The 24,051-nt window shown below is 40.7% G+C and overlaps 2 protein-coding genes across 2 annotated transcripts; both read left to right on the forward strand.

The window, feature by feature from the left end:
* The first annotated feature begins 1,219 nt into the window (after positions 1-1,219).
* On the forward strand, positions 1,220-5,169 carry hoxc13a (homeobox C13a). The gene is made up of 2 exons (XM_012866475.3): positions 1,220-2,051; positions 4,077-5,169. Exons 1-2 carry the CDS (start codon positions 1,388-1,390, stop codon positions 4,331-4,333), a joined length of 921 nt encoding a protein of 306 aa, XP_012721929.1. The 5' UTR covers positions 1,220-1,387; the 3' UTR covers positions 4,334-5,169.
* Positions 5,170-12,497: 7,328 nt separating this feature from the next.
* hoxc12a (homeobox C12a) lies at positions 12,498-14,449 on the forward strand. Its single transcript, XM_012866498.3, has 2 exons — positions 12,498-13,143; positions 14,172-14,449. The coding sequence occupies exons 1-2, from the start codon at positions 12,549-12,551 to the stop codon at positions 14,408-14,410; spliced, it is 834 nt and encodes a 277-aa protein (XP_012721952.1). The 5' UTR covers positions 12,498-12,548; the 3' UTR covers positions 14,411-14,449.
* Positions 14,450-24,051: the final 9,602 nt, after the last annotated feature.

Genomic DNA, 24,051 nt, shown 5'->3' on the forward strand with positions numbered 1-24,051 from the left:
CGTGCCAGAATCATCACGAGTTGGTTGAACGCGTATTTTTTTTTTTTTTTTCCTCAATAAGCAACAACCAGGGAGCCTTGAATTAAAGCATATGTTTACACAGGTATCAGAAATTGTTTCACTTGAAGGAATGCGGGGCGGCGTTCATTGTCGCCCGGCTAAATAAATAAAAAATAAATAAAAAAACAGAAAAAAAACCTAAATACTAAGTCTGCTGTCTGCATGCCATGTTATTTGTGTGTATTCTAAGCGGGCGTCTGCCTCAAAGGTAATTTGACAGTGGTAAAACACGGTGACAATAACAGATTCTTGATCGTCAGTGATTTAAATATGTCTTCTAACCGAACTGAGCAAAGATCTGAGTCAATATTTGTAACGCTGGTGTCTTACCTGCGCAGCTTCCGTCTCGTCCTGCTGCTGGTGCCGTTGATGCGGTGCAGTCGACACTCATGCAAACACCTTAAAGTTTGCACAGTTTGGGGGAAAAGCTATGCCTCTGCATACTCATAGCACACGCATAAACACGCAGACTGCAGATTCAATATTTTTTTTTTTTTTTTTTTATTTTTTTTTTTTTAAATCATGATTTTGACGTGTTCTCATTTGCTTTGTTCCTCAGTGGTAACACTATTGACGATTTATTAGTAATTGTTGAAGCATTTTCTTATAGAATATTGATGCACAGATTTGGATTAGATAAGCATTCTTTCCATGTTAATGCGGAACATGCTTATGGGACTCTTACATCGATGATGCACACCGTTTGCAATAATATTTCACAGTTTCTAAAACACTGCATTCACTTTAGAATAAACTAAAGTCGACTGATTGAAATAAAATGCATTTTGATACTCAAAACAAGTCTCAGCAGGAACATGTTGCTTGCGTAAAGCACTGACCTGAACTTTTGCGCATTGCGCTCCGACCAAAATGCGTTCATTATGTTCATTATTTAATAAAATAAATATGCATCATGTTTTACATGTGTAAAGTGCTTCATGTATCACAACCCTGGTATACATTCTCAGTCAGATCTCAGAGTCGGCTAAATGTATCAGATTGTTTTCCTTCGGCCCCCGCTCTTCAGCGTCTGACGAACTTCCCTTTAAGGGTGTTGGTCTAGCTGACTTAAACCAATGGTGTGACTCGGCTTTCTGTGGGGGGGAAAGCGGTGACATGCGAGGCAGTGGGTCTTTAAAGGAGCTGCTCTGCCCTTGCTCTCAAGCCCAATCTCGCAGGACTTGTTAGCGTATCACGTGCCAGGCTCTTAATGAAGTGGACACACAGTTGGGCCCGGTGTGCGCATGCGCTCGGTGTAAAATGTAGTTGGAAATGAGGTGTCCGTCTTGGAGTAGTCGACTTTTAAAAAGCATCGGCAGCCCGTGATATGACGACTTCGCTGGTTCTGCATCCACGCTGGGCGGACACCTTGATGTACGTTTATGAAAAAAGCCCGAATGAAAGCAGCCAGAATAAAAGCCAAACAATGGAGGGACTGAGCGGTAATTGCCCTGCGACCCACTGCAGGGACCTGATGTCGCACCCCGCGCTGGGACGACATTCTGGCTCCATAGCGACCCATCAGGGCTCCGTCTACTCGGATATTTCCTCTCCAGACAGCGGTCGGCAGTGCCCCGCTCCCCAAACGTCTTCGAGCGCTTCTCTGAGCTACGGCTACCCTTTTGGAAACCCATATTACGGCTGTAGATTATCCCACTCGCACAACGTGAACTTGCAGCAGAAGCCCTGCTCGTACCACCCGGCGGAGAAATACGCGGAACCCAGCACGGCTCTCCCCACGGAAGAACTGTCCACCAGGGCGAAAGAGTTTGCTTTCTACCCGAGCTTCGCCAGCTCGTACCAGGCCGTCCCCGGATATCTGGACGTGTCGGTAGTGCCTGGGATCAGCGCCCACCCCGAGCCGCGACATGACGCCCTGATCCCCATGGAGGGCTACCAGCACTGGGCTCTCTCCAACGGCTGGGATGGACAGGTGTACTGCTCTAAAGAGCAAACGCAGTCAACTCATCTCTGGAAATCACCTTTCCCAGGTATGAATGTACCACTATTATTTTTTTAACAATAATTTCCACAAAGCAGGTTTGTGAAATATTTTAAGAAATGTCATCACGTTTAAGAGCATTATTCAAATGCAGAGAGACAAATTTTCTCCGTTAACATCTACACGCTTAGCTCGTATTTATTTGATTTTGTGCCGAAATGTCTCTTCTATGTGGAAAAACTTCATACAAACAACGGGTTAAAATCAATAAGAATGTCTCATAATTTCACCGTGTCATGGTGGGCAAAAGACTATGCACTCGTTAACAGACTAGTGCGTGTGGTTTCATTTAATTAAATGTTAAATATTCTGTCTAAAATGAAATAGTGTGAAGATGTGCAACAATGAGTGCGTAATAATGTGAGAATCAACCAACTTTTTTCAGCTGCAGGACCCTCTGATTATATTGTGAGCATTGTGCTTTGCACGGTCACATGATGAATGGCACAGGGTTTGCTGTCACGTAGAATATAAAGGTGCATCGCTGCATACCTTTGCCCCCTGTATGACAATATAGTGACTGAGCTACAGCCTGCTGGGTTTGGACTGTGGCAGTAAATCTCTGCGCCCTGCGGTGCGTCTTTTGCATGCAGGCCAATCTGGATGCATGTGGAACATTTGCATTGCCATCAAGACAGATAAATGCTCCACAATCACGAGTCATTCCACGTTATAATGCTTGCATTTTGAGATGGTGCAGTGAAATGGTCTCTCGTTGTAGCAGGCAGCTCAGTTTGCCTTTATGATCTTTGTGAAATCTGTAGCTATTTTAATTGCACATAGGGACTCCCCCCCATCTCCCCCTTGCAGCCCCGGCAGCCCCCCACTCTCATTTTTTTTTATGTTGCAAATATATTGGAGTGAGCCACGCAAGCACCGGGCACGCTGTCAAGTAAGCGCGCACACGTGCTCAAACACACAGAGTGACGTCCTCCCACATGAGCACAACCGCACAACTGCAAGAAAATAGAAAAAAAAAACTGGAAAGAAACACACCACACCAGTTTTGCACATTAGTCACATAGTCAAAAACGTAAAGGTGATTGACCACAGACTGGTTTAAATCAAGATACCCTATGAAAATGTAGAGGTAAAACTCTACAACTCAACATAGAATCCACCGCTTCATGATTTTAGAATTGAAGGGATCAAAAATCTTTATGTTCCTCAGTTGCTTGAAAGTGGTAGCGGTACCATGTTTTTTTCTCTTTCTATTTTGCAGCTTCAAATTTTTATTATTTTTGTGTGTGTGTGTGTGTGTGTGAGAGAGAGAGAGAAAACTAGCAATTTACGTAACCATAACTAGGCAACTATCGCAAAAAATACAGTAAAATAAATAAGTAAATAAATATAATAATAATAATAATCCAAGTATTGTTTGGGCTGTGTAAACCGGTGCAAATAAACTACAAGTTCTTGTACATGGAATTTCCTTATAATTTTTACTTTATACATGTAAAAAGTAAACATTAGAATGATTTTTAAAAAACCCTCTAATAAGTTGTACGTTTTGAAGGAAATTTGTAGATTTCCAACCCGGAAATCCTGCTCTGCAAACAAGGTGCAATGCCCTTTTCTATCCCTATCTTAACCACAGATTTATCCAAGATGCCATTAAAAATAATGGATTACAGGGACTTGTAGATCTAATCAGAAAGTAAATTAAGTACACTGTAGTTTGAGGGAGAACCGCCGGAAGACGTGCAACTCTGTAGTACCACGGAAAGGAAATATTTTATTCCTGAGAATAAATGACGGAGTCAGACAACCCAAAATGTCAGGTGCACCACCTGAGAACAACACCGCACTCCCAAACCTCTCGTACACACGCCATACACACACGCACACACCGACACATTTACACGCTGTTTTCTAGACCCCATTGTTTTTTTTTGTTTTTTTTTTCTTTTGGTTTATTTTACTGACTACAGTTTCCCCTCCGGTCGTGTGCATTATTGTCTTTTTGCACAAAGTCTGATTTTTTTTGTTGTTGTTGCCCCCCCTTCTTTTGCAGACGTCGTGCCCCTGCAGCCAGAAGTCAGCAGTTACCGTCGCGGGCGCAAAAAGCGCGTTCCTTACACCAAGATTCAGCTGAAGGAGCTGGAGAAGGAGTACGCGGCCAGCAAGTTCATCACCAAAGACAAGCGAAGGCGCATCTCGGCCGCCACCAACCTCTCGGAGCGCCAGGTCACTATCTGGTTCCAGAACCGGCGGGTCAAGGAGAAGAAATTCGTCAGCAAATCCAAGAACAATCACATCCACACCACTTGATGAGGACGGAGGCTGCCCCTCGAACCTTCCCTAACCAACACGCCATCTGTTTACCTCTCGCATCGAAGATCGTGGCTGACAAACATTTTTGTTTTGCTGTTGTTTTGGTCGAGTGTGTTTTGATTCAATTTTTTTTTTAATTTAAGCTCCAACACGAACCAACGCTACCGACCACGTCAGCAGCCCCCTCCGATTCTCAGTTTAGAGATTACCCTCTAAAAACTGTGACAATGTTGAAAGTTCACTTCGATTTTGTTTTATAGGAATGTACATATATAAATATATAATATTTAAAACTATCTGTATTTCAAAGACAAGTACTGCGTGTTTTATTTTTTATTTTTTTTCCTCTTCTTCTTCTTCTTCTTCTTCTTTCTTCTTCTCCTTCTCCAAGCCTGACTCTTTCAAAGGACTGACACCATCTCTAAGTGCTTGTAACGGGGGGAGATCAAAATCAAAGGAAACTGTTGTCATTTCAGAGATGATCGCCATATGGACAACATAAGTCGAACTTCAGACTTTAACCAGTTTCCACAACTGACATTGAAGACTTTCGTCAGAAAGAATAATAATAAAAAAAGAAGAAAAAAAGAGAGAGAAAATTGTCTGAATTTCAAAAGCAATGCTCCTCTATGTGGGATATGTTCTGTAAAGCCTGGGCTAAAACATAGGCTGCTATGTTGTTAATCTGTATAGTGCAATGCCTCCATTATTTAATTCATATTATCTAGTACCGGAGTATCATAAACCTGTATGTTTTCCTTTATCAGTGAAGGACTTTTTCTGTCATGCAACTGGAATGATTGTAAACCATTAAAGTGAGTATTACATATAAATGCACAATCGTTTTATTTTGCCATGACCGTGTTCAGTGTACCATTGGCGCCATGGTCACACGCCGTGTATACGAAGCCTGTATCATTTCTTCTTTGGTGCAGTATGTGAACTGTATTGTGGTGTTGAATTGCGTTCTGGTAACAGTGTTTCATAAATAAATAATGATTATGAAAATGCTCGCTCATATCCAAGTCAATTATGCATCTCAATCGGAGAATTTCAATTCGCTGCGAGATGCGCAAATGTTAATGGGTCACTGTACTTTTTTACATTACACCAGTACTACCAGCTAATATATTGTGCATCGAGTGCGGATGTTATTACGCATGGAATGTTGCTAATTTGTGAGGCGGAAGTGAGCAAGATGTCCGCAATATTTCTTGTCTGTATGACCTGGTGCAACAGTTTTGTGATTTTATGAGTGCGTCAAGTTTGATTAGGCGCAATCTAAGTGCATCAAGCCAAATTTTGAAATAAATAAATAAATACAAAAGACGAGAGGAAAATCACTCAAAAGTCTGTTTATGTGCCAATTTCAGTTTTGTAAAACGTGCGGTAAAAGCCGACGGAAAAATAAAGCGAGCTATGCTCTTTGATCTTGACCACACCAAAACATATTCAGCTTTTTCCACTTTCTGAATGTAAAAAACTATTCTGACAAAGTCAGTGTAATCCCATGCATACAGCTTGGTTTAATTTGCGAATACAAAGTGTTTGCTTAGTTCAACACACGTTTTCTTGTTATGTAGTCTATTTGCATCGTGGAACTATAGTATATCCTCAGCATTAATATAAATATGCATTCGCTTCCTTCTGTATCCTGTTTTGGATCACCGTCAATGTTTCTCAAACAGGTAAGTTGTGCGCGAAATCTGGGGACACGTAAATGCCGCAGGCTTATACGTACAATCATTGTTTTGTTACCCATACCTGCTCTAAATATTAAGAACATAATAGTTTTCATTTAGCATATTCTCAGTTTTGATACTAGATCGACTTAAGGCTACATTTTAATTTAGCTGTAGTTTTGCTGCTGGAATTAGATTGTGTGAAGCACACTAATACACACGCATGTATTGATACAGATCAGTTGATTAACTAATTGATAAGACATTACAAAGAGCCTCTATCTTGATGTGTTGTGTTTGTAGGAGGAAAACTGATTTTTTTTTTTTTTTTTTTTTTTTTGCATCTGCCTGGATGGCTCCTTAGCTCAGTTATGCTACTTCAACAAACCATATTTCTGAAAGTGATTGGAGGAAAATGCGTTTAAATTGACGTCCACGCAGCTGCCCCGGGAATCAGACACAAGCTGGAGCTAGTTTATTTTAGGGCTTCTTTAGACATGTTCATGTCAAGTCTGTAATTTAGGTTTTTAATTGGAATGAATGTTAAGCTGAGTTAGTATATGCCAAAAAGGCTATAGTTTTAGGCTTAAAACGGCGTTGGCACGAATATTTCAGTCCACAAGTGTCAATGTCTAAACTATTGCCCCATTAAGTGTGACTTTGCTGACGTTTCGATGACTAAAAGCTGGGCTGAATAATTAATTACCAGCTGAGATTTGGTTTGATTTCGCTCGCATGCAGGGCCGTGTCAGTTTTTTTTCCAGCTTTTCGGATCTTCTGGAAGATGTTTATTTTCTTCGTCTGTGCCCCTGGGTGTGCAGTCAGCGTGGAAACTTCTGGCTCTTCTGATTTTACCCTTGACCATGACTATGTGGTCACTTTGACCTTGACATCACAGAAGATTGTGAATAATAAACAGGGGGGCCGGACGGCGGAGCTCGGCGGTTTGTTTGTGGGCAAACAAGGTGCTATTTCCCCCGTCTAGACAGCCGGGGCTTAATGGCATGCCATAAATTCATAAAAACGGGAAGTGTAGCGATATCCTTTGACCCGCGTTTTTCTGACTATTTCTCGGAGTTTTGCGTCCTCGTTTGGGCTCGTTTCAGCTTTTGGGGAAGTGGGCAGAAGCTGACATATGTGTATATATATATATATATATATATATATATATATATATATATATATATATATATATATATATATATATATATATATATATATATATATATATATATATATATATATATATATATATATATATATATACAATACGTATTGTGGCCCCTAATCCACTGCGAGCCAGCAATAGTTTTATGCAGTCATGGCGAGGTGTGCGCGCTTCAGTGTGTGTGTGTGTGTGTGTGTGTGTGTGAGTGAGTGTGTGTTATTGACCACGGCAGACAGGTAGGACTTTTGACGGCTCACACCAGCAGCAGCAATGTGCAGCAACCCGCAGCAACCGGACACACCATCAGTGCAGCTGGAGGAAATAATAACACGAAGGTAGGGCTGGTTGTCTCGTATCTTGGCAGTAGGCTTACTTGGACTTTGTTTTATGACTTTTTGACCAAAACAACGCTTTAAATTGAGTAAACAACACTGGTTCGTAGGCAGATGGGTTGTTATGCGGGTAGACAATATTACAAACAGGCGAGTAAAGTTTTTTAAAAAAGTTTTATTTTTAAAATATATTTGTTTCAGTTCTTGATATTATGCAACGTTATGACAGGAGTGGTTTTCTTATTTATTTCTTATTCAGTAGCATTCAATGCTAAAGCAGAAAACGCGAGGTTTAAAGCAAGTCCCAACCCATAACATTATCAACTAAAATAAGCGTAAAAACTTTATTTCTAACGCTTGATTAAGAGTCAGTCTCAAGAGAGGCATTAATTCATTTTCATTTTTGTTAATCATTTTCTTTAAAAAAAAAAAACGTCCAAATAGAAATACAATACTTGACATATTTATGTAGGGCATTTCCAAATATATGGAATTGTAGGGAAATCTCCAAAAACGTGAATTACTTCATGAGAGTTGTGTTAATGTTTTACCCGCCGCTGCAATCGCATGTTTCTGCTGTTTAAAAAGCCGACACCATTGATTAACATTTAAATTGCTCAAACAACGAAAAAGCTCCAGCTCCCAGGCTCCTGACAACTGGCTGCGTTTCTATCTGTATCTTAAAAATGTTGTGACTTTTCAGCCAATCAAACGCGGATTTTGCCTTCAAATCACAGAAAGAGTAAATACAGTTGCTTCGTTCATGGCTACGTGAGGAGTCGTCAGGGCTGCAGGCCGCTGCCAGACAAAGACATGAGAAAGGGGGCTGATAACCTCTGGTGGTGACCAGAGGAAAATATCAGGAAGTGCTTCAAGTGTTTCTTATTTATGGAGCATTCTGCCCACTCAGCTGATTTTGCCACAGTTTTGATTTAAACACACTATTGCAGCATAGTTCCTCACGTCAGATATCATGCATCGGTGTGCTGTATCCATCTATTTATTTGACATGATCTTCTTTGACGTTTTGATGGAAAACTTCTCTTAACTTTTGAAGCTGAAAAATCCGGCTACAGCACAAAAAAATAATAACAGGAGTTTCCTCAAATGCCTCGTTTGCACCAACTGTTTTCACCGTTCTGAACCGGGATTCCTGCTCAGATAGATGGTTTGAAAACTCACACAGCCCAGTTTTGCGCTTCATAAGCTCTGATATAAGAAAACATTCAATTCGTTATTTGTTTACAGTTGTTTTAAAAGCTGCAGAAATTAACCAAAGTTGAAGTAAAAAACACACACAAAACAACAGAAAAAAGCAAGAAAATAAATAGAATTAACTCAAACAAAAACAAGAGTATGACTAAGATAATCATGAAAGTTTGCAAAATAAAAAGTTAGAACAAGGAAAAAGCAACATGAAAAAACTGCTAAAATAAGAAAACACACGTATAACAGACGACAAGTTTCCTCTGTCCTTGTGTATTACAATTTGAATGTATTGCAACTTTATTTAATAGCAATTTCAGTTTCTTGTTTTCATTTTTTAATGTCAGTATCATTACGTGCTGGTTTCTCAACAGAAAAGTAGATTTATTTAAATTTTCACAATCCTGCTGTGAATTACACGAAGTATTGTCTGTTTTAACAATATTGTTACCTTGTCTTGAAAATTATAACATGTGTCCCTGTGTGTGATCATTAAAAGTAAAAACTGTTCAGAAAAAAATTACAATTTTAAATTTGATTTAAGCATCCATATTTAACACAACGATGAAGGAGCTACACGTTTAATTATGTTTACAAAAATTATGAATGAAGACGTATTGCGTACTGACACACACACACACACACACACGCACACACACACACACGCGGGCGCGCGCGTTTGGGGCGCACATTATAAACAAACAAACAAACGAACATTATAACTGCCTGAATTTAAAACTGTTCAAGGCAGCATATACAATTTTAAACCATAATTATTCCTGTTTGAATATTCAGTTGCCTTGATTTACACGAAAATGTCATTTTTGTAACACTTTCAGTCAAGTTCAACTTCTTAGATGAAAACAATGAAACTTGTTCTGATATTGTTTCCATGGCTCTACGTGATATATATATATATATATATATATATATATATATATATATATATATATATATATATATATATATATATATATATATACAAACTCTTGACAATTCCTATATATATATATATATATATATATATATATATATATATATATATATATAGGAATTGTCAAGAGTTTGTTTTACTGCAACTTCTTGAAATCTGACGATTGTACTTTTGTGATTGAATTACTTCTAGAGACAATTGTGGTGATTTTGCATATTACTTTTATTTTGGGCTCAGCAACCCTGGAGGAGTTTGTGGGTGTAAAATAAAACTTGATTGTTGCTTGTCATTGGAAATGAATAAAATAAAAATAAAAATCCCAACCTTTTAAGCAAAAAATATTGGCACTTCTGAGCATTCTTTAGCTTTCCCTGGTGGGGTTGTTTCCCTATAAGAAGGGAGCTTTACAGAGCTTGCACAGGGCAATAACTGTGGAAACCTGCCTGCAGAGAATCAAAGAGAGAAAAGCAGGAAGAAAAGGCCTTTGTTTAGGCTATTGCCCTGTCTGGGCAAGACGGTGGATTCCAGGCGGCTAATTTCAATGTGAAGCAGACAGTGTACTAGACAGTGACCTTGACAGTGCTCGGGTTGCCTTTATTACTATTATTATTATTATTTTACCAAGATGGTTTTTAATTTTGTTGCATATCAGGGTCTGATATGAAATGATAGCAGAGGCTAAAGATGACCCGAGCAGACGCGCATTTGTTTGGATCTGCGTGGAGCTGCGGACCGGAGGCGTGGAGAGACAGGCAGGGAGGCGCAACACATGGCCCCCTCTCTCCCCCGAGGTAAAGTGGCTACTAGCCTGCACCTTACTCCCGTGTACGGGTCGGCTTTTGCCTCTGGTAGCCGCTCAAACCACACGAGAAGCCGCGAAGGAGCGTAGCTGCGCTCCCACGTTTTGTTGGACCGAGTCGGCGCGCGCATTGCGAGACTCACTAACTAGATGAAAGAATGTTCAGTGATAGGGGGCCGCAGCCGGGAGTGAGAACCAGCGGCCCGTCCTGTTAAAAAACATCTGATATGCGTCTTTTCTATTTAAGGCCAGAGCGCGGCTCGGTGCCTTTTGGTTGAGAGAAGATCCGTGGTCGAAAGTGACAGATACCACTATCACATATCGGCTGACTTGCAAGTCGTTCCCAAACAAGTGTTTAAATGAATGCTGGAGTTCTCACATAACACCTCATTGGCAAATTTTGTAGCATTAGACTAGGGCCGTCTAGCACGCATGTGCAACCCTCTGGCAGCCATGCGCGTTTCTCACAATCCTTAAAGGCATCATAATCAGTCTTTTATTATTATTATCAATGGCCTATTTGTGTTATATTGATATTCATCTTTGTTAGATAAGGGGATTTTTTGGCGTGTTTTAGACACATTATTAACGAGAATCAACACTGTTTGCCCTCATTATATACAGTAAAATGTGGAAAAAGGTGGGTTTATAATTGATCCTTTTGTGTGAGAATAATTGGCATTTCCTATGAGATAGAGTTTTAGAGTTCAACATCAAGTTCAACGCACCGTGACTCTTTGTCTTGAACTTGAATTAGCGCAGCATTTGAGATATATTAAAATAGCCTATATCAATTTTTAATACTCTGCTCCTTTATTTCCTCTAAAATAGATTAATTGTCCTTGATGTTATTCTACTTTATTTCAATGCACACTAACATCACAGAGCCACACTCTGAGCTGTGACATCTTGGGGCACCCATCTAGGTTTTTGCATTGAGAGAGAGAGAGTCAACAAATGTCATACTGGATGTGTTTCATGGGACCAGTTCAATATGGGGCTGATATTACTTTAATTATTGATCACAAGGACATATTTGAGAAGCCAGACTGCGCCGCTTTTGTACCAGTTGTGCGTCAGGCGGATGAACAAACGCGCTGAAAACTTCTGAAACAGTACTTTCCAGAATTTGTAAAACACCGACCTTATTTAAAACTCCATTTTTTTGTGGGTGGGTTTTCATCATGTGCACTGAAGCAAAAAGGTGAGTTTCCATGCCTGCTCCCATATTTGCTCAGTGTCTTCACGCCCGCTTCTACAAATCAACTAATTAGCGCGATATAAAGCAGAGGGCCTCTCCGCTGATTGAATCAGTTAAGTGCCCTCTGATATCTTGTAAAATTCATATAAAAGAATTGCGAGAGGTGTAACTATCCCACCAGAGTTTGGCCGGCAACGTTTATTGGAGGTATCTGTTAAAGTTGCTCATGTGAGGTGTACTAGAGAATATGATGTGAAATATACGCTCTTAAAGTAACCTTGTAGAATATCGTTTCTTTCTTTCTTTTTTTTTTTTTTTCTTTTTTTTCCTTTTTTTTTTTACACAGCCAGTGGCTTTAACTCGCTGACCCCGTTACTGTAAATATGGGCAACGAGGATCGGTCTCTTTGTTAAAACAAGATTGTAAATTGGGACATCACGGTTTTATGTGACACAAAATTCAACCATATTTTTTGGGGGCAAACACGAAGTCGCGCACGCACCCTCTCCCCGAAGAAAAAACAGTTTTCATAAGAAAACTTCTGCCAGCAAATAAAGATATTAAACGAGGCCGTGGACAGTTCCACTTGTGCAAATGGGAAAGCGGCTCCCTTCTGGGCACACACACACACGCGCGCACGCAGAGAAAAAAACAGGACTCCACGTTTTGAATAAAAGGTTTATAGTATTTTTTAAAAAGCTTATAAACCGTTGTAATACAGAAGTTAATGTTTTGTTTTGTCTGAGATGGACCAAGTGGGTGGTACCATGTGGAGCACAAGTTAGCCTGGCCACGTGGTGCCGGGAAGACCAATCAGGCGCGGCTCCAGGTTTAACTATGTTAAATGTCAGATTGCAATAAACTAGAAGCTGTTGGTCGGGCCCGCGGAAATGGGCGAGCATAATCTCCTTAATCCAGGGTTTGTGGGACCTCTGGTAAACATCCACACGGGAGACACCTTTTACTTTCCGAATTTTAGAGCCTCAGGGGGACAGCTGGCGGGGCTACCGTCTCTCTCCTACCCGAGAAGGGACAATGTTTGCTCCCTCCCGTGGAACCCTTCGGAGCCGTGCAATGGATACTCTCAATCCTACTTTAGCAGCCCCGTGTCTATTAACCCATCCTTCAATCGGTCGTGTGAGATCACCAGACCGGAGGAGGGCAAATGTTACTACAACAACGGGAACAGGGAGACCTGCTCAGGTGGCAACGGCGGCAGCGGCAGCCTCAAACGGGAGGACAGAGCGAGGGACGCATCCTCCCTAACGTCTGACCACGGGATGCACGCCGGGATTGCGGGCGGCGTCGCCTTCTCCAAATACGAGTACGGGACGGAGCAGCTCACGCAGGATCCGCCGTCCTGTCAGTCGATGGAGTCCGACTCCAGCTCTTCTCTGCTGAATGAGGGCGGCAAGCCTCCATCAAGCAACACACAGACCCTGGTGTCACCGGGAAGCCATTCAGGCAGCATAGCCGCAGGCGGAGGTGGGTGTTTCTCCTTTATTCACGCGCAGACTAAAGATAATGGCGCAATATACGCACTGTTACATTATTTATAATATGACCAAACGTGTGCTCTCTTTACCGAGAGCTTGTTGTCTTGATGCACATCTTGCAGCCTGCTTAGCCTGCAGGAAACATGCGTGGTGCGCACACGCCACTAGGGGTTGCCCTAAAATACCCCATCCACCATGTGGCTGCGTGCAATCCCAGAAAAGCCCTTCTCAACTATAGGTGTCTCCACATTTTTATTTTGTCCAAAACATTCAGCTCAGATCATCAGATTTCTCCAGCTTAGGCAAGCTGATTTAGCTCCTTTTAAGCACAAATTAGCGAGCCGATTTAAAGAGGAGAGTAACTTCGGTTGACTGCGTCGAAAAGACAGAGAGTTTTCCTCTTTAATGACTCGTAAACAGAATTAATATCTGTCGCTGTGGACTCGAGGCGTTTAATACGCCCCCGAAACTCGCAAATAAGTCTGGGTAAATGCTGCAGGTACGGCTTAATTATCGCTTTAATGCTGCTTTAACTGAAACAATAAAACTTTCTGTGACGCAAAGCTTCGCTTTAGCCTAATATGGCGGCCTCCGTGCAGGGGCATGAAAAAAAATATGTATGAAAGAAAGGACGTGTGGTAAAAAATATTCAGAGGATTTGATATGATCATCGTGACCAAAACACTTCCAGCTTTTGGAAAAGCAAGCAGCTCGCATTTTTTGCAGACGCGCAAGGCAGCCTTTGCAAAAAAACATTGCAGTTCTATTTATCTCTCTCGATTTTGCCTCCCCATCTGACACAATTCTCGCTCTAGTTGCGCTCATTTATGGCTTAAACGATTGTCGGAGTGACCTGTCCCCCTCTAAGACAACAGATGTCCCCATAGCTTCGCCATAACCTTGAAGATGACCGTGATTTTGTAGCCTAACTGTGTTGACTAATCCGCTCTTTGACCTCTTTCCTCCTCCTCCTCCTCCCTTCTTCAACACTCTTTTTGCTCGTCTCCTCTCTTCCAGGTGCGCCGTGGTACCCGATGCACACTCGCACCAGAAAGAAGCGCAAACCGTATTCCAAACTCCAGCTCGCGGAGCTCGAAGGAGAATTCATGCTGAACGAGTTCATCACCCGGCAGCGGCGGAGGGAGCTCTCCGACCGGCTGAACCTCAGCGACCAACAAGTGAAGATTTGGTTCCAGAACCGCAGGATGAAGAAGAAGAGACTCATGTTGAGGGAGCAAGCTTTGGCCTACTTTTAGAGAAACGCGGGATGTAGAAAGGTGAATCGATAGGCAGTGGGAAAAAAAAGAAAGAAAAAAAAAAGCCAACCCTTCTATGCTCCTTTAAGTCTTCTTTCAGTGCATGCACTCATCTTTGTTCACATTGCAGGCTATCATTGCAGCCTTTCTGCTGGTTCATCTCTGAAGGTGCCCCCACCCCAAAATGAGCCACTATCTGGCGCACTATAAGATGCATAAGCGAGCCTCGAAGTTTTGGCGTAATGGCACAAAAGGAAAAACTGTGAAAATGTGTGTTTTTTTTCTGTGCAGTCCCTTGATCTACAAATAAATAATTGTTGAGGCAGTATGACAGCAATTATTTTGTTTTAGCCTGAGCAGTTGGGGCGGAAGACAAGCCATTCAGGGCAGATTTCTTAGGATAGGGCCTAAAAATATCCGTGAAGTCAGCCAGTCTGGCTGCAACGCATCCGCACTCTAATGTCTTTGTAATTTTTTCTTCCCCAGTTAAGATCTGGCGAGGAAGAATTTCCACACCGGCTGTTTTCTGCGCCCTATCTTGTGATTTGTTGCTTAAGAGGAGCGATTCCCATGGTTTATTTTCTGTTTGTGCACGTTCACGGTCCTTGACAGTGCAAAGGCAAGACTAAGCAACTAATTTAGATATAAAATGTATTTTTCACGTGCGAACAGGTTTCTTTCTTCTTTCTGTCTTTTTTTTTTTTAAACTTCTGCTTTTATTACCTCTCAATTTGTCTCAAAAACAAACCACTGAGTCCTGAGGGTATCCTGAGTTTTCATCGTTTGAAAACGGTTCTGGAACGGCTACAATAATAATAAATAACATTTTAAAAAAAGTCCAGAGTCATGCCAGGGAAAGCTCAAAAGTGATACTTAAATTGAGGGATTTAACAGTCGAAATTATTTCGTGCCACTTTAGCTTAATCCGCCAGCTATAAGTTACTCAATGGGCGGACATACGCATTCAGGCCAAAAGGAGCATTTCCGAAACTTATTGGTGCTCAGAATGCGACAAAAGTGCGTATAAAATAAATAAAATAAAATAAAAATAATAACAAAAAAAAGTTTCAGGCCTCCCAAATGTGTTGCCCCTTCGATTTGGGGGTGACCAGAGTGTATTATATGTTCTGTATTATGAGTAAGCTAAATAAAATGTGTGCAGCATGTTATTGATGTGAAAGTGCTACAACTCGTGTTCTTCGGGACACTTTTTCTGTAGGTGACTTTTTGTACCTTTTTCTGTGTTGAACAAATCAAGAAATGGCAATTCTAAAAAGCTTTGAAATAAACGCCTTCAAAGAATGTATTATTATTATTATTATTAATATTATTATTCTGTTGCAGGGACGGGGAGCCACTTAGGCCAACACAATGTACTTGCAGTGTTATCTCCACCCTTACCTTGTCCTCATGTATAACTTTGTAAAATGAGAATATAACCATTATTAGCATCCTATTTTGAGGATCCCTCATCGCTATGTAATAGTGCTTTATGTTACCGATCGTCTTGTACAATACCGCATTCCATATATATAAATAGCCAGTTTGTGACTGTAAGGGCTGGGGCTGGGGCTGGAGGGGGGGGGGGGTATAGGCCGACAATGAGAATGAATATGAAAAAAAGTAAGATTTTGTTATTTTTACCATTCTGGACATTTAAATAGACTCTGTTTTAGTGTAGTAGTTGTCCATGATCGTACCTTTCATGATGTCGCCCACCCCCATTGCATTCCTTCCTTTGCGCTTGCGAGGATTGCTACGTTGTCTTGTAAAAGTAATACTGATATGAATGTATATGCGTAAGGTCTTCAATAAACAGAATACTGAAACGTTTATTGGTGTTACATCAGTCTGTTACTGCAAGCTGCCTCTCTGAATACTCAGCATAAAAAAAATCTGGTTCTCTGGTGGGATTGTTTTATTAGACCTGACATAGAACTTAAAAAAATAAAATAAAAATAATGCTATGCAGATCTGAAGATTAACGGGACAACTTCAGGTATTTGAGTGTTTTGTTGCCGTGTTGCGCCCCGATTTCAAACGAATGCTCTATAGGGAGCCCACACAGCTTGATTTAATTTTATTATGGCCGCCAGAAATGCAAAAGTAGGTTATGGGTAGCTTTTATATAAATGGCCATGCAAAATGGCCGCCGGGTTTAAATTGTACACCCTATGTTGCATTGAGTTTTAATGCTTACTTTTTGGAAATCCACTTTTGCATTCAGAGAGAGAGAGAGAGAGAGAGAGAGAGAGAGAGTGGGAGAGAGAGAGAGGGCGAGAGAGAGAGAGAAAACATTTCACCTTTTAAAAACCCCTCAAGTTTGACCTGATCAGTGTCACTGTTATGCTACAAGCCAATAACGTCGCAGCTAAACACGCAACAGCTCTGTAAACCAGTAATAGGGTTACACCCCAGTGCTCCATATATGTGTAAGCCCTCTTGGACTGGCCTTTATTTTACTTGAGCATTCCAGCGGTTTGCGTGAGCGATTTAAACGCGTGATAATTACATATCTAAACATGGGTTTTAATAAAAATAACACTGGCAAAACGTTACTTCTTAGAGTTTTAAAACTACATAGGTTTATATCATATAAGTGCTTCTATGATCCACACGGCTCTCCTGCTAGTGAAGTGTAAAGCCACATTGGCTGAGAAGTGTTTTCTGTCAGCTAACTAACGGAGCGTTGGTGCGTTTGTCTGCAGCAGCTTTGCAGTCTCAGTTAAGTGATATATGTTTGCACGAAAAACGTCGTGCTGTCTCGTGTGTTCAGATCAGATGTTGTCTTTGCAGTGAACTGTGAAAAACTGCTTCTGCAACCAAATCGCCGAACGTCAACATATTCTCTTATACCAACACATCAATTATAAATGAAATTAGTAGTTTTCTTTCTTTCTAGCAGTGCTATGCATTATAATAAAGGTCCCATTAAAGTTTTTTTTTGTATTACAGTAGTTTTACAATTTGTCGTGCTTCCGTTGTCGCAACCTCTCAAAGTTGTGCGTCTTACATCGCATTAAACCGCATTTTCCAGTTTGGGTGTTTGCTGCAAGCCACAGGAACACCACTCAATAAATTCAGCATTGCATTGCGCAATTACCTTGACGCACAAGTGTGAAATCCATAAAATTTCATCCCGATCAAATTTCATCCTGATGAAAACAAATGAAAAGGGCTGTCTCGATTCAGGAGTGCTGGCACAATGGGTCGAGATGCACAATAATAATATTATTAATAATATTAACGATCAAAATGTCTATACAATCTGAAAATTCTGGTTTAATTGAATTGCCATGATACATATCTATTAGTCTTTCAATTGTATCGCGCTGTTTTTATAAGGTTTGATGGGGAAATGTGATATGAGAATGAATGTAATCCTATGGGTTTGTGTTTTGAGGAAAAAGAAAGGAGTTCCCTGTGCTCACTTATGCTTCGGATTAAAGATGAGCTGAATTATCCTTTCACTCCCCTACTCAGATATTTAAGAGGCGTGTAAAGGCATATTCTAGCAAGAAACTTGAATTATTCCTTTCAGCAATGGGAAATAAATCCGTGCGTAAAAAGAACTGCACCATCTGATACTGAGAGACGATTTGCGCTTGTTTCACAGTGTAATGAACTTAGATGTAGAAGTAATATTGGGCGACATTTCATTGTTTTCTTTTTAATTAATTTGTTGAATTTGATCATCGAGACAGCACAGCATTGGTGTCAAACCTCTGTGTGCTACCGTCTTGAACTTGTAAGAGACATGACATGACAATATTCAAAACAAACCATGGAATGTGGCATCACTTCTTCTGTTATTTGGAAACACGCCTTCTCTGTAAACTTGGCCACAAATCGGGTGCACTGATTCCTGTTAAACCGAATGTAAACTGCGCGAACTCCAGAAATGTCGGTTCCACAATCTGCGTCTTTGTGCTTTTGAACTTGAGAAATGCCTTAAACGGAGCTACTGATGCGGAGAAGGCGAGGAAGGGGGGAAAAAACAGATGATCCAGTTGTCGTGATTTTCAACAAACAGCAACAGATTACCATCCAGTAAACTAATGAATTCAGGTCTTGAACACAAACAATTAACATAATTTATTTAACCGAATGCGTTTGGATTTTGAGGGGGGGAATGCGTGGGCGTCCAAGCAAGCTGAGCACAGCGTCATTGTGTTTCCCCCGCTGCGATTAAACGCTGGTTTAATTTGCAGCCAGTAATGGTGTATAAATCGGTTGGATTATTGTTACAGAAACACTTGGCAGTGAGGTCTTTGATCGGAGCCAAATGGTTGAACATATTTCTCTGTGAACGCGAGTATCTGATGATGTTATTCGTGACTTTTTTTTTTCCTGTGGCCTGCGCTGGAAACATTTTGCGCACACTAAGAACGGCTTTCCTTTAACAATCCTCTCTTTTTCGGGCTGATAACAACGTAACAGATTAAAGAAATTATAAATGTATCCATGTTTTTTTGTTAATAAACGGTAAAAGGGAATTAAGAAAGAGTAGTTCGCCAAAAGCAGGTTATCTCTTCTCTTTGCGCATGACCTTCGGATAGTTGGCTTTGCAGGTTTTTACAATCTCTCTTTCACTGCTCTTGAGCACTTTTGACTTTGAGACTGGCTAAATCTTTTTATGGCGGCCAGTCTCCGCGTCCCAAAGGTCAGTGAGCTCCACAGTGCCCTTCGCAGAGAACTTGTGTGGCATGCAGTCTACGTCCCCCGCCGCCCCGTCTTCCATTTATGGTACAAAGCTGGCCAGAGAAACAGAAAGCCGTGTTATTCCTGGTAAAGTGTTTCTGTTTGGGTTGTGGTGCGTGCGTGTGTGCGTGTGTGTGTGTGTGTGTGTGTGTGTGTGTGTGTGTGTGTGTGTGTGTGTGTGTGTGTGTGTGTGTGTGTGAGTGAGAGAGAGAGAAAGAGAGAAAGAGAGAGAGAGAGACTGTGTGTTTGTTTGTTTGTGTGTCTGTGTGTGAGCGAGTGGAGCAGCGTGGGCAGGAGTGCGAGAATGGCCGTGTTTCAAAGAGTGTTAATGTGACAAATAGAGGACAGGCAGAATACTTAACGTCGGAGATTATGTCGCATTACCTCTCCGTTTGATTTCAAAGTGATTTGAAATGAGCTCTCAATGAGCTCGCTTTTATCCTGAAACGTGGCGTCCTATTAATTTGTTTTTCAGGCGCACAACTAACCCTAACGTGGGCCACGAGGGTTTCCGTGGCGCCACTAAAGCAGCGCGGTTCTTCCCCGTCCGGTTGTTTCTGATGGAAATGCGTTTTGAATCGAGATGTGAGCCGAATGGAAGTTGTCTTTGTGTTTAGAATAAATAGTTTAATGCGTCTATCGCAAGCAAAAGCAAAGCAAAAAAGAGACAAGCAAAAAAGCACAAGCAAAAAAGAGAGCAATCGAGTATTTCGTCGAACGCCAGACGCATTTGGGCCTCCACGCAACGATGAAGGTTAAATATGCGGGGAGGCATTTTAATCTGCGGTACCTGCTGAAAGCTACTTCATATGTGAAGGCACGTTTAGCGTCACCTGTTCCAAATGGATTTGCGCCGTTTCAGTGCGCGTGTGGCGCAGCAATAGTCACAATCTTAGAATAAAAATAACAAAAAAGAATCAGCGAATAGTGTTTTTTTAGTGTTCTTTTTAGCTATTGGTGCAGCGTTAATGACTGCGACTCGGTCTGCAGAGCAAGCAATAACTCTGAACAAGCAAGGAAGCCCTTTTTAGTTATATCGGAAGGATTCCAAGCGCGGAGCTTCTATTTAGAGCTCACATCTTGCGCCATTCGTATCCAGCGACCAAAAGAATACATTTTGACTCTTTGATGCAAAAAGATCCACCCTGAGCGGACTTAGTCTCAGTTTAAAAACGGGCTTTTAACCTCTCAGTTTGTCGCATGATCAAGGGTATGATCATCCCCGTGTAACAAGCTTATTAAAACGATGGGGATTAATTTATAGATTTAAAGTAAATTGATTACAGCACAAATTAAAACAAATTATACAGAGCCTGTTGATTGGGCACACAATTTAAAAGTAAAAAGTAAAAAAAAAAAAAAAAAAAAAAAAAAAGAAAAAAGACGTGAGCTGATCATTTAAAATTCTAAAAATGTCTGACGGTGTACCAATCTGTCTGTATGATTATTCACCTTGTGAAATGGAGCTATAGATAAACCGAATTGAACTGAATATTTTGTGATTTCCAAAATCCACCTATAGTATATTAGTTTAGAGTTGCAGTCGGTTGCTTAATATGCATGTCAAATTTTCCGCCTATTAAAAATAAACTATTTTGAATTTCAAGAGGATGTACAGTGCAGTTAAAGGGTGTGAAGCCTGAAACTCAGTTCGTGCCTAAAAATATATATTTAACTATATCTGCATGCGACAGGCCTAAGACTGGAATATGCAGTGCAAAAATACTCATCAGTTGCATCAACTGGCACAAATATTTCACAAAAGTTGACTTATAAACCCCCCACCCCCGTCTACAATCACATACACATTTATTTTTGTTTTGTTTTGTTGCCGCTTTAGAGCATTTACAGGCTTTTTTTTTTTCTTCCCTGGGACGTCTAAATAAAAACAGAGCAGGAGCCTGGGAGTTCCTACGCGGGGTGATTCCTTGTGATGTGAAATCATTTAATACTTCCAATAAAAAAAAACTTAACACATTGTTGTGAAAGCTTTATGTCTGTGTGGTTGAATGTGAAATACGCTCTGGAGATCGCTCCAAATGGAACAGCAATGCGCGCCTCTGTATTGTTTGCAACTGTTGCCACGACATGCGCTGCGGCGTGATGCGTTCATTGTCCAAACGCAAGATTTCCTGCAGAAAAAAAAGAGGCCTCTTTAGTGTTGCTTGAAACAGTTTGCAGCACTCGCAGCTGAATTTAACTGCCCGACTTACATCCAATTAAACTTCTCTGGGCCGTGAGGGAACGGTGATATGATTACACAAGGCTTCCCACATTTAGCCATGACTTCAGCGGGGTTGTAGCAGCGTCCTGGTGAACTTGGCTCAGTGTGAGTGCGTTGGTGTGCATGTGTGAGGGTTGTATCATTTGGCCAAGGATTTATAACCGCACAGCCTAAACATTGTAATATTTAAGAGCGTCATTCTTTTTCTTTCACTTTTTTTTTTTTTTTAGCTTTTCTGGGTGACACCTAGGTTAACAATTTTAATTATGGTGCTTGGTAGCGATACACAGCCGAAATTCCTCAGACGCACGTCGTTAAAATTACTGCTTCAACTGTGATATTTAAGACGGGAACGCACGGCAAAAAGCAGTCAACAAATTATCGTGACAGTTTCTTGAACTCCATACTTTCACGATATTGTTAATCAGGGAGCTGCTTCCTTGAAGCACAAGTTGCGGATAAAGTCAGCTGAGGAGAACTTTGCCTGCAAACCTCCTGCCACATCCCCTGCTCATTTTTTGGTGCAGCGTAATCAAACATTCCCGGGTCCTACTGCTCGCTGAGTTCGTTCACCAGAGAAATAAACACATGCTGATGCTTTATTCTTTGACTGATGGTCTGAGTGCGCCCAGGCGAGAAAAGTCGGTGTTTTAAAACCCTCCGAAATCGGATATTGCCAGGTAATGGTCATATTCTACCATGACACATGCGGCGACTTGAAAACAAGAGGGGTGCTTGGGTGCCAGACTTTTAAAAACATCAACTCCTCTTTAGCACGCATAGTGAAATTGTTTTCCCTTTTCCCCTTCTCTTCTTGTCTTGATAAGAGGCCCTAACTTTCGATTTTTTATGATTGCATTGCTTATTCATACCAGGCATTACTTATTTATGCCACATTAATACGCATCATTGGAAACATTATGAAGGAGAAATGAATTGACAATATTGTTTTGGTCTGTCTGTCTGTCTTGGTGCTTTAGCCGCCTGCAGAAGAAAAAAAAACAGATTTTATTGTTGATCTACACACTATTATTAGTTTCATAGAAATTACTACAAGCAGGATTCAATATTGAAAGTGTTTTCAGTTTAAAAAAATAATTACCAATTACCAACCGTGTATATATATATATATATATATATATATATATATATATATATATATATATATATATATATATATATATATATATATATATATATATATATATATATATATATATATATACATATATATATATATATGTGTATGTTTAATTGCTGTATTTAACGCAGTGCAGCAAGGCAAGGACGTTTTCATGCGCAATTCATTGTTGTGCAATTACAGAAGCCAATGTAGCAGCATGCGTTTTGCCTGTGGAGTCACAAGGCCAATATGTTTACGCAAATATTTCCATACGCCCGACGATCTGGACCCACGAAAAAGTAGATCAGCAGCTGTGAATTCAGAGGAGCACAAAACTCGCAGTATTGCTTCTTCTTAGAGCTCGTCATAGCTTGCAGTATTTGTGTTACATTGTTCAGAGCGTTGCGCACACGCCAAAAACGTGAAATTTTCAGACATATATTTGACAATCGATAGGTCTGATTTCGCCAATTTTGTAAATATATAAAAAAGTTGCGAAACTTGTTTAAAATTAGGCGATTTGCCCTCTTTTTTTGTGAAAGAATTTCTTAGTTTACTGAAATCCGAATTCCTCTCATTCTCCGCGTTAATGGTTTTCTATGGAACAAAGGGGATTTAGCGTTACTGCAGCCATTCGGGGTTTTATGGTTGGACGTAGAGAAGATTTTAGTGGTCAAATTCAAGTGCTGTGTCTGGGCAGCTGTCTGCTTTCTTTGTACTTGGATGCAGGATGCATCATGTGAGACAACCTTTTGTTTGCGGGGGGTAGTAAACAAGCTAATGCCATTGCCACGTTTTTAACAAATACGGCTTCAAGTTTCCAGCGCTCACATCTTGGCCACGATGGGTTTTTTTTTTTTGTTTGTTTTTTTGCTCTTCCTTTTACTATTGGGAATCAGAAAAAAAGATTAATGATAAAATCTAGAAACTGTCTGTCTAACCAGATTTTTTTCAGCAACACGTGTGTCAGGCGAGTTCAACGGAAAGGCTGTTATTGGGTTAGGATTTAAGAGTCTGTTTAGGAAGTTCCCTGTGATCAGAAACAATGGGGCGTCGTATTAATTTCGCCTTGTAACTGTATCAGTCTATAAAGACTCAAAGATGGGGCTCAGCAGTACAATTAAAAGTCTGAAATCACGCGCAGCTGCCCCTCTTCCCCTCCAAACCTCGCATTTTATGGGAGTTTTTTAAAAGTGTGTCCGTCTGTCAACCACTGATAAATGTCAACATATATGTGAGAAATGAAGGAAAACATCAAATCCTTCTTTTTCTTTTATGATAAGTGCCGGAGAGAGAAACCTATAAGAAAGAAACCACTTTTCACAATCTGATTATTATCTCTTAGACATCAAATGCACCCCACAAAATATTTGATTTGGTCAAATAAAGTACAGCAGTTATAGATATCTATAATGATATTTCTAGAGCGTGATGTATCGTCAGTGTAACTGGGCTTTAACACTGAATGCAGCAGTGTCAGTTGTGGTGTCTCTTTGTGCACCCTCCTCCCCCGCATGTAAAGTTTGTGTTTGTGCAAACTAGAACGCATTGGTCATCAGGAGATGGCAGATGCGCGGCCCGTGTTCGCATGGG

The sequence above is a fragment of the Fundulus heteroclitus genome, chromosome 1 (genome assembly GCF_011125445.2).
Source record: "Fundulus heteroclitus isolate FHET01 chromosome 1, MU-UCD_Fhet_4.1, whole genome shotgun sequence".
Taxonomy (NCBI): domain Eukaryota; kingdom Metazoa; phylum Chordata; class Actinopteri; order Cyprinodontiformes; family Fundulidae; genus Fundulus; species Fundulus heteroclitus.

What these genes read in the sequence shown, in the direction of transcription:
- hoxc13a (XM_012866475.3), top strand. Translation starts at nt 1,388, where the DNA reads ATGACGACTTCGCTGGTTCTGCATCCACGCTGGGCGGACACCTTGATG. An exon ending in CTGGAAATCACCTTTCCCAG is followed by an intron (nt 2,052 to 4,076) that starts GTATGAATGTAC and finishes CTTCTTTTGCAG; the next exon opens with ACGTCGTGCCCCTGCAGCCA.
- hoxc12a (XM_012866498.3), top strand. Translation starts at nt 12,549, where the DNA reads ATGGGCGAGCATAATCTCCTTAATCCAGGGTTTGTGGGACCTCTGGTA. An exon ending in CAGCATAGCCGCAGGCGGAG is followed by an intron (nt 13,144 to 14,171) that starts GTGGGTGTTTCT and finishes CCTCTCTTCCAG; the next exon opens with GTGCGCCGTGGTACCCGATG.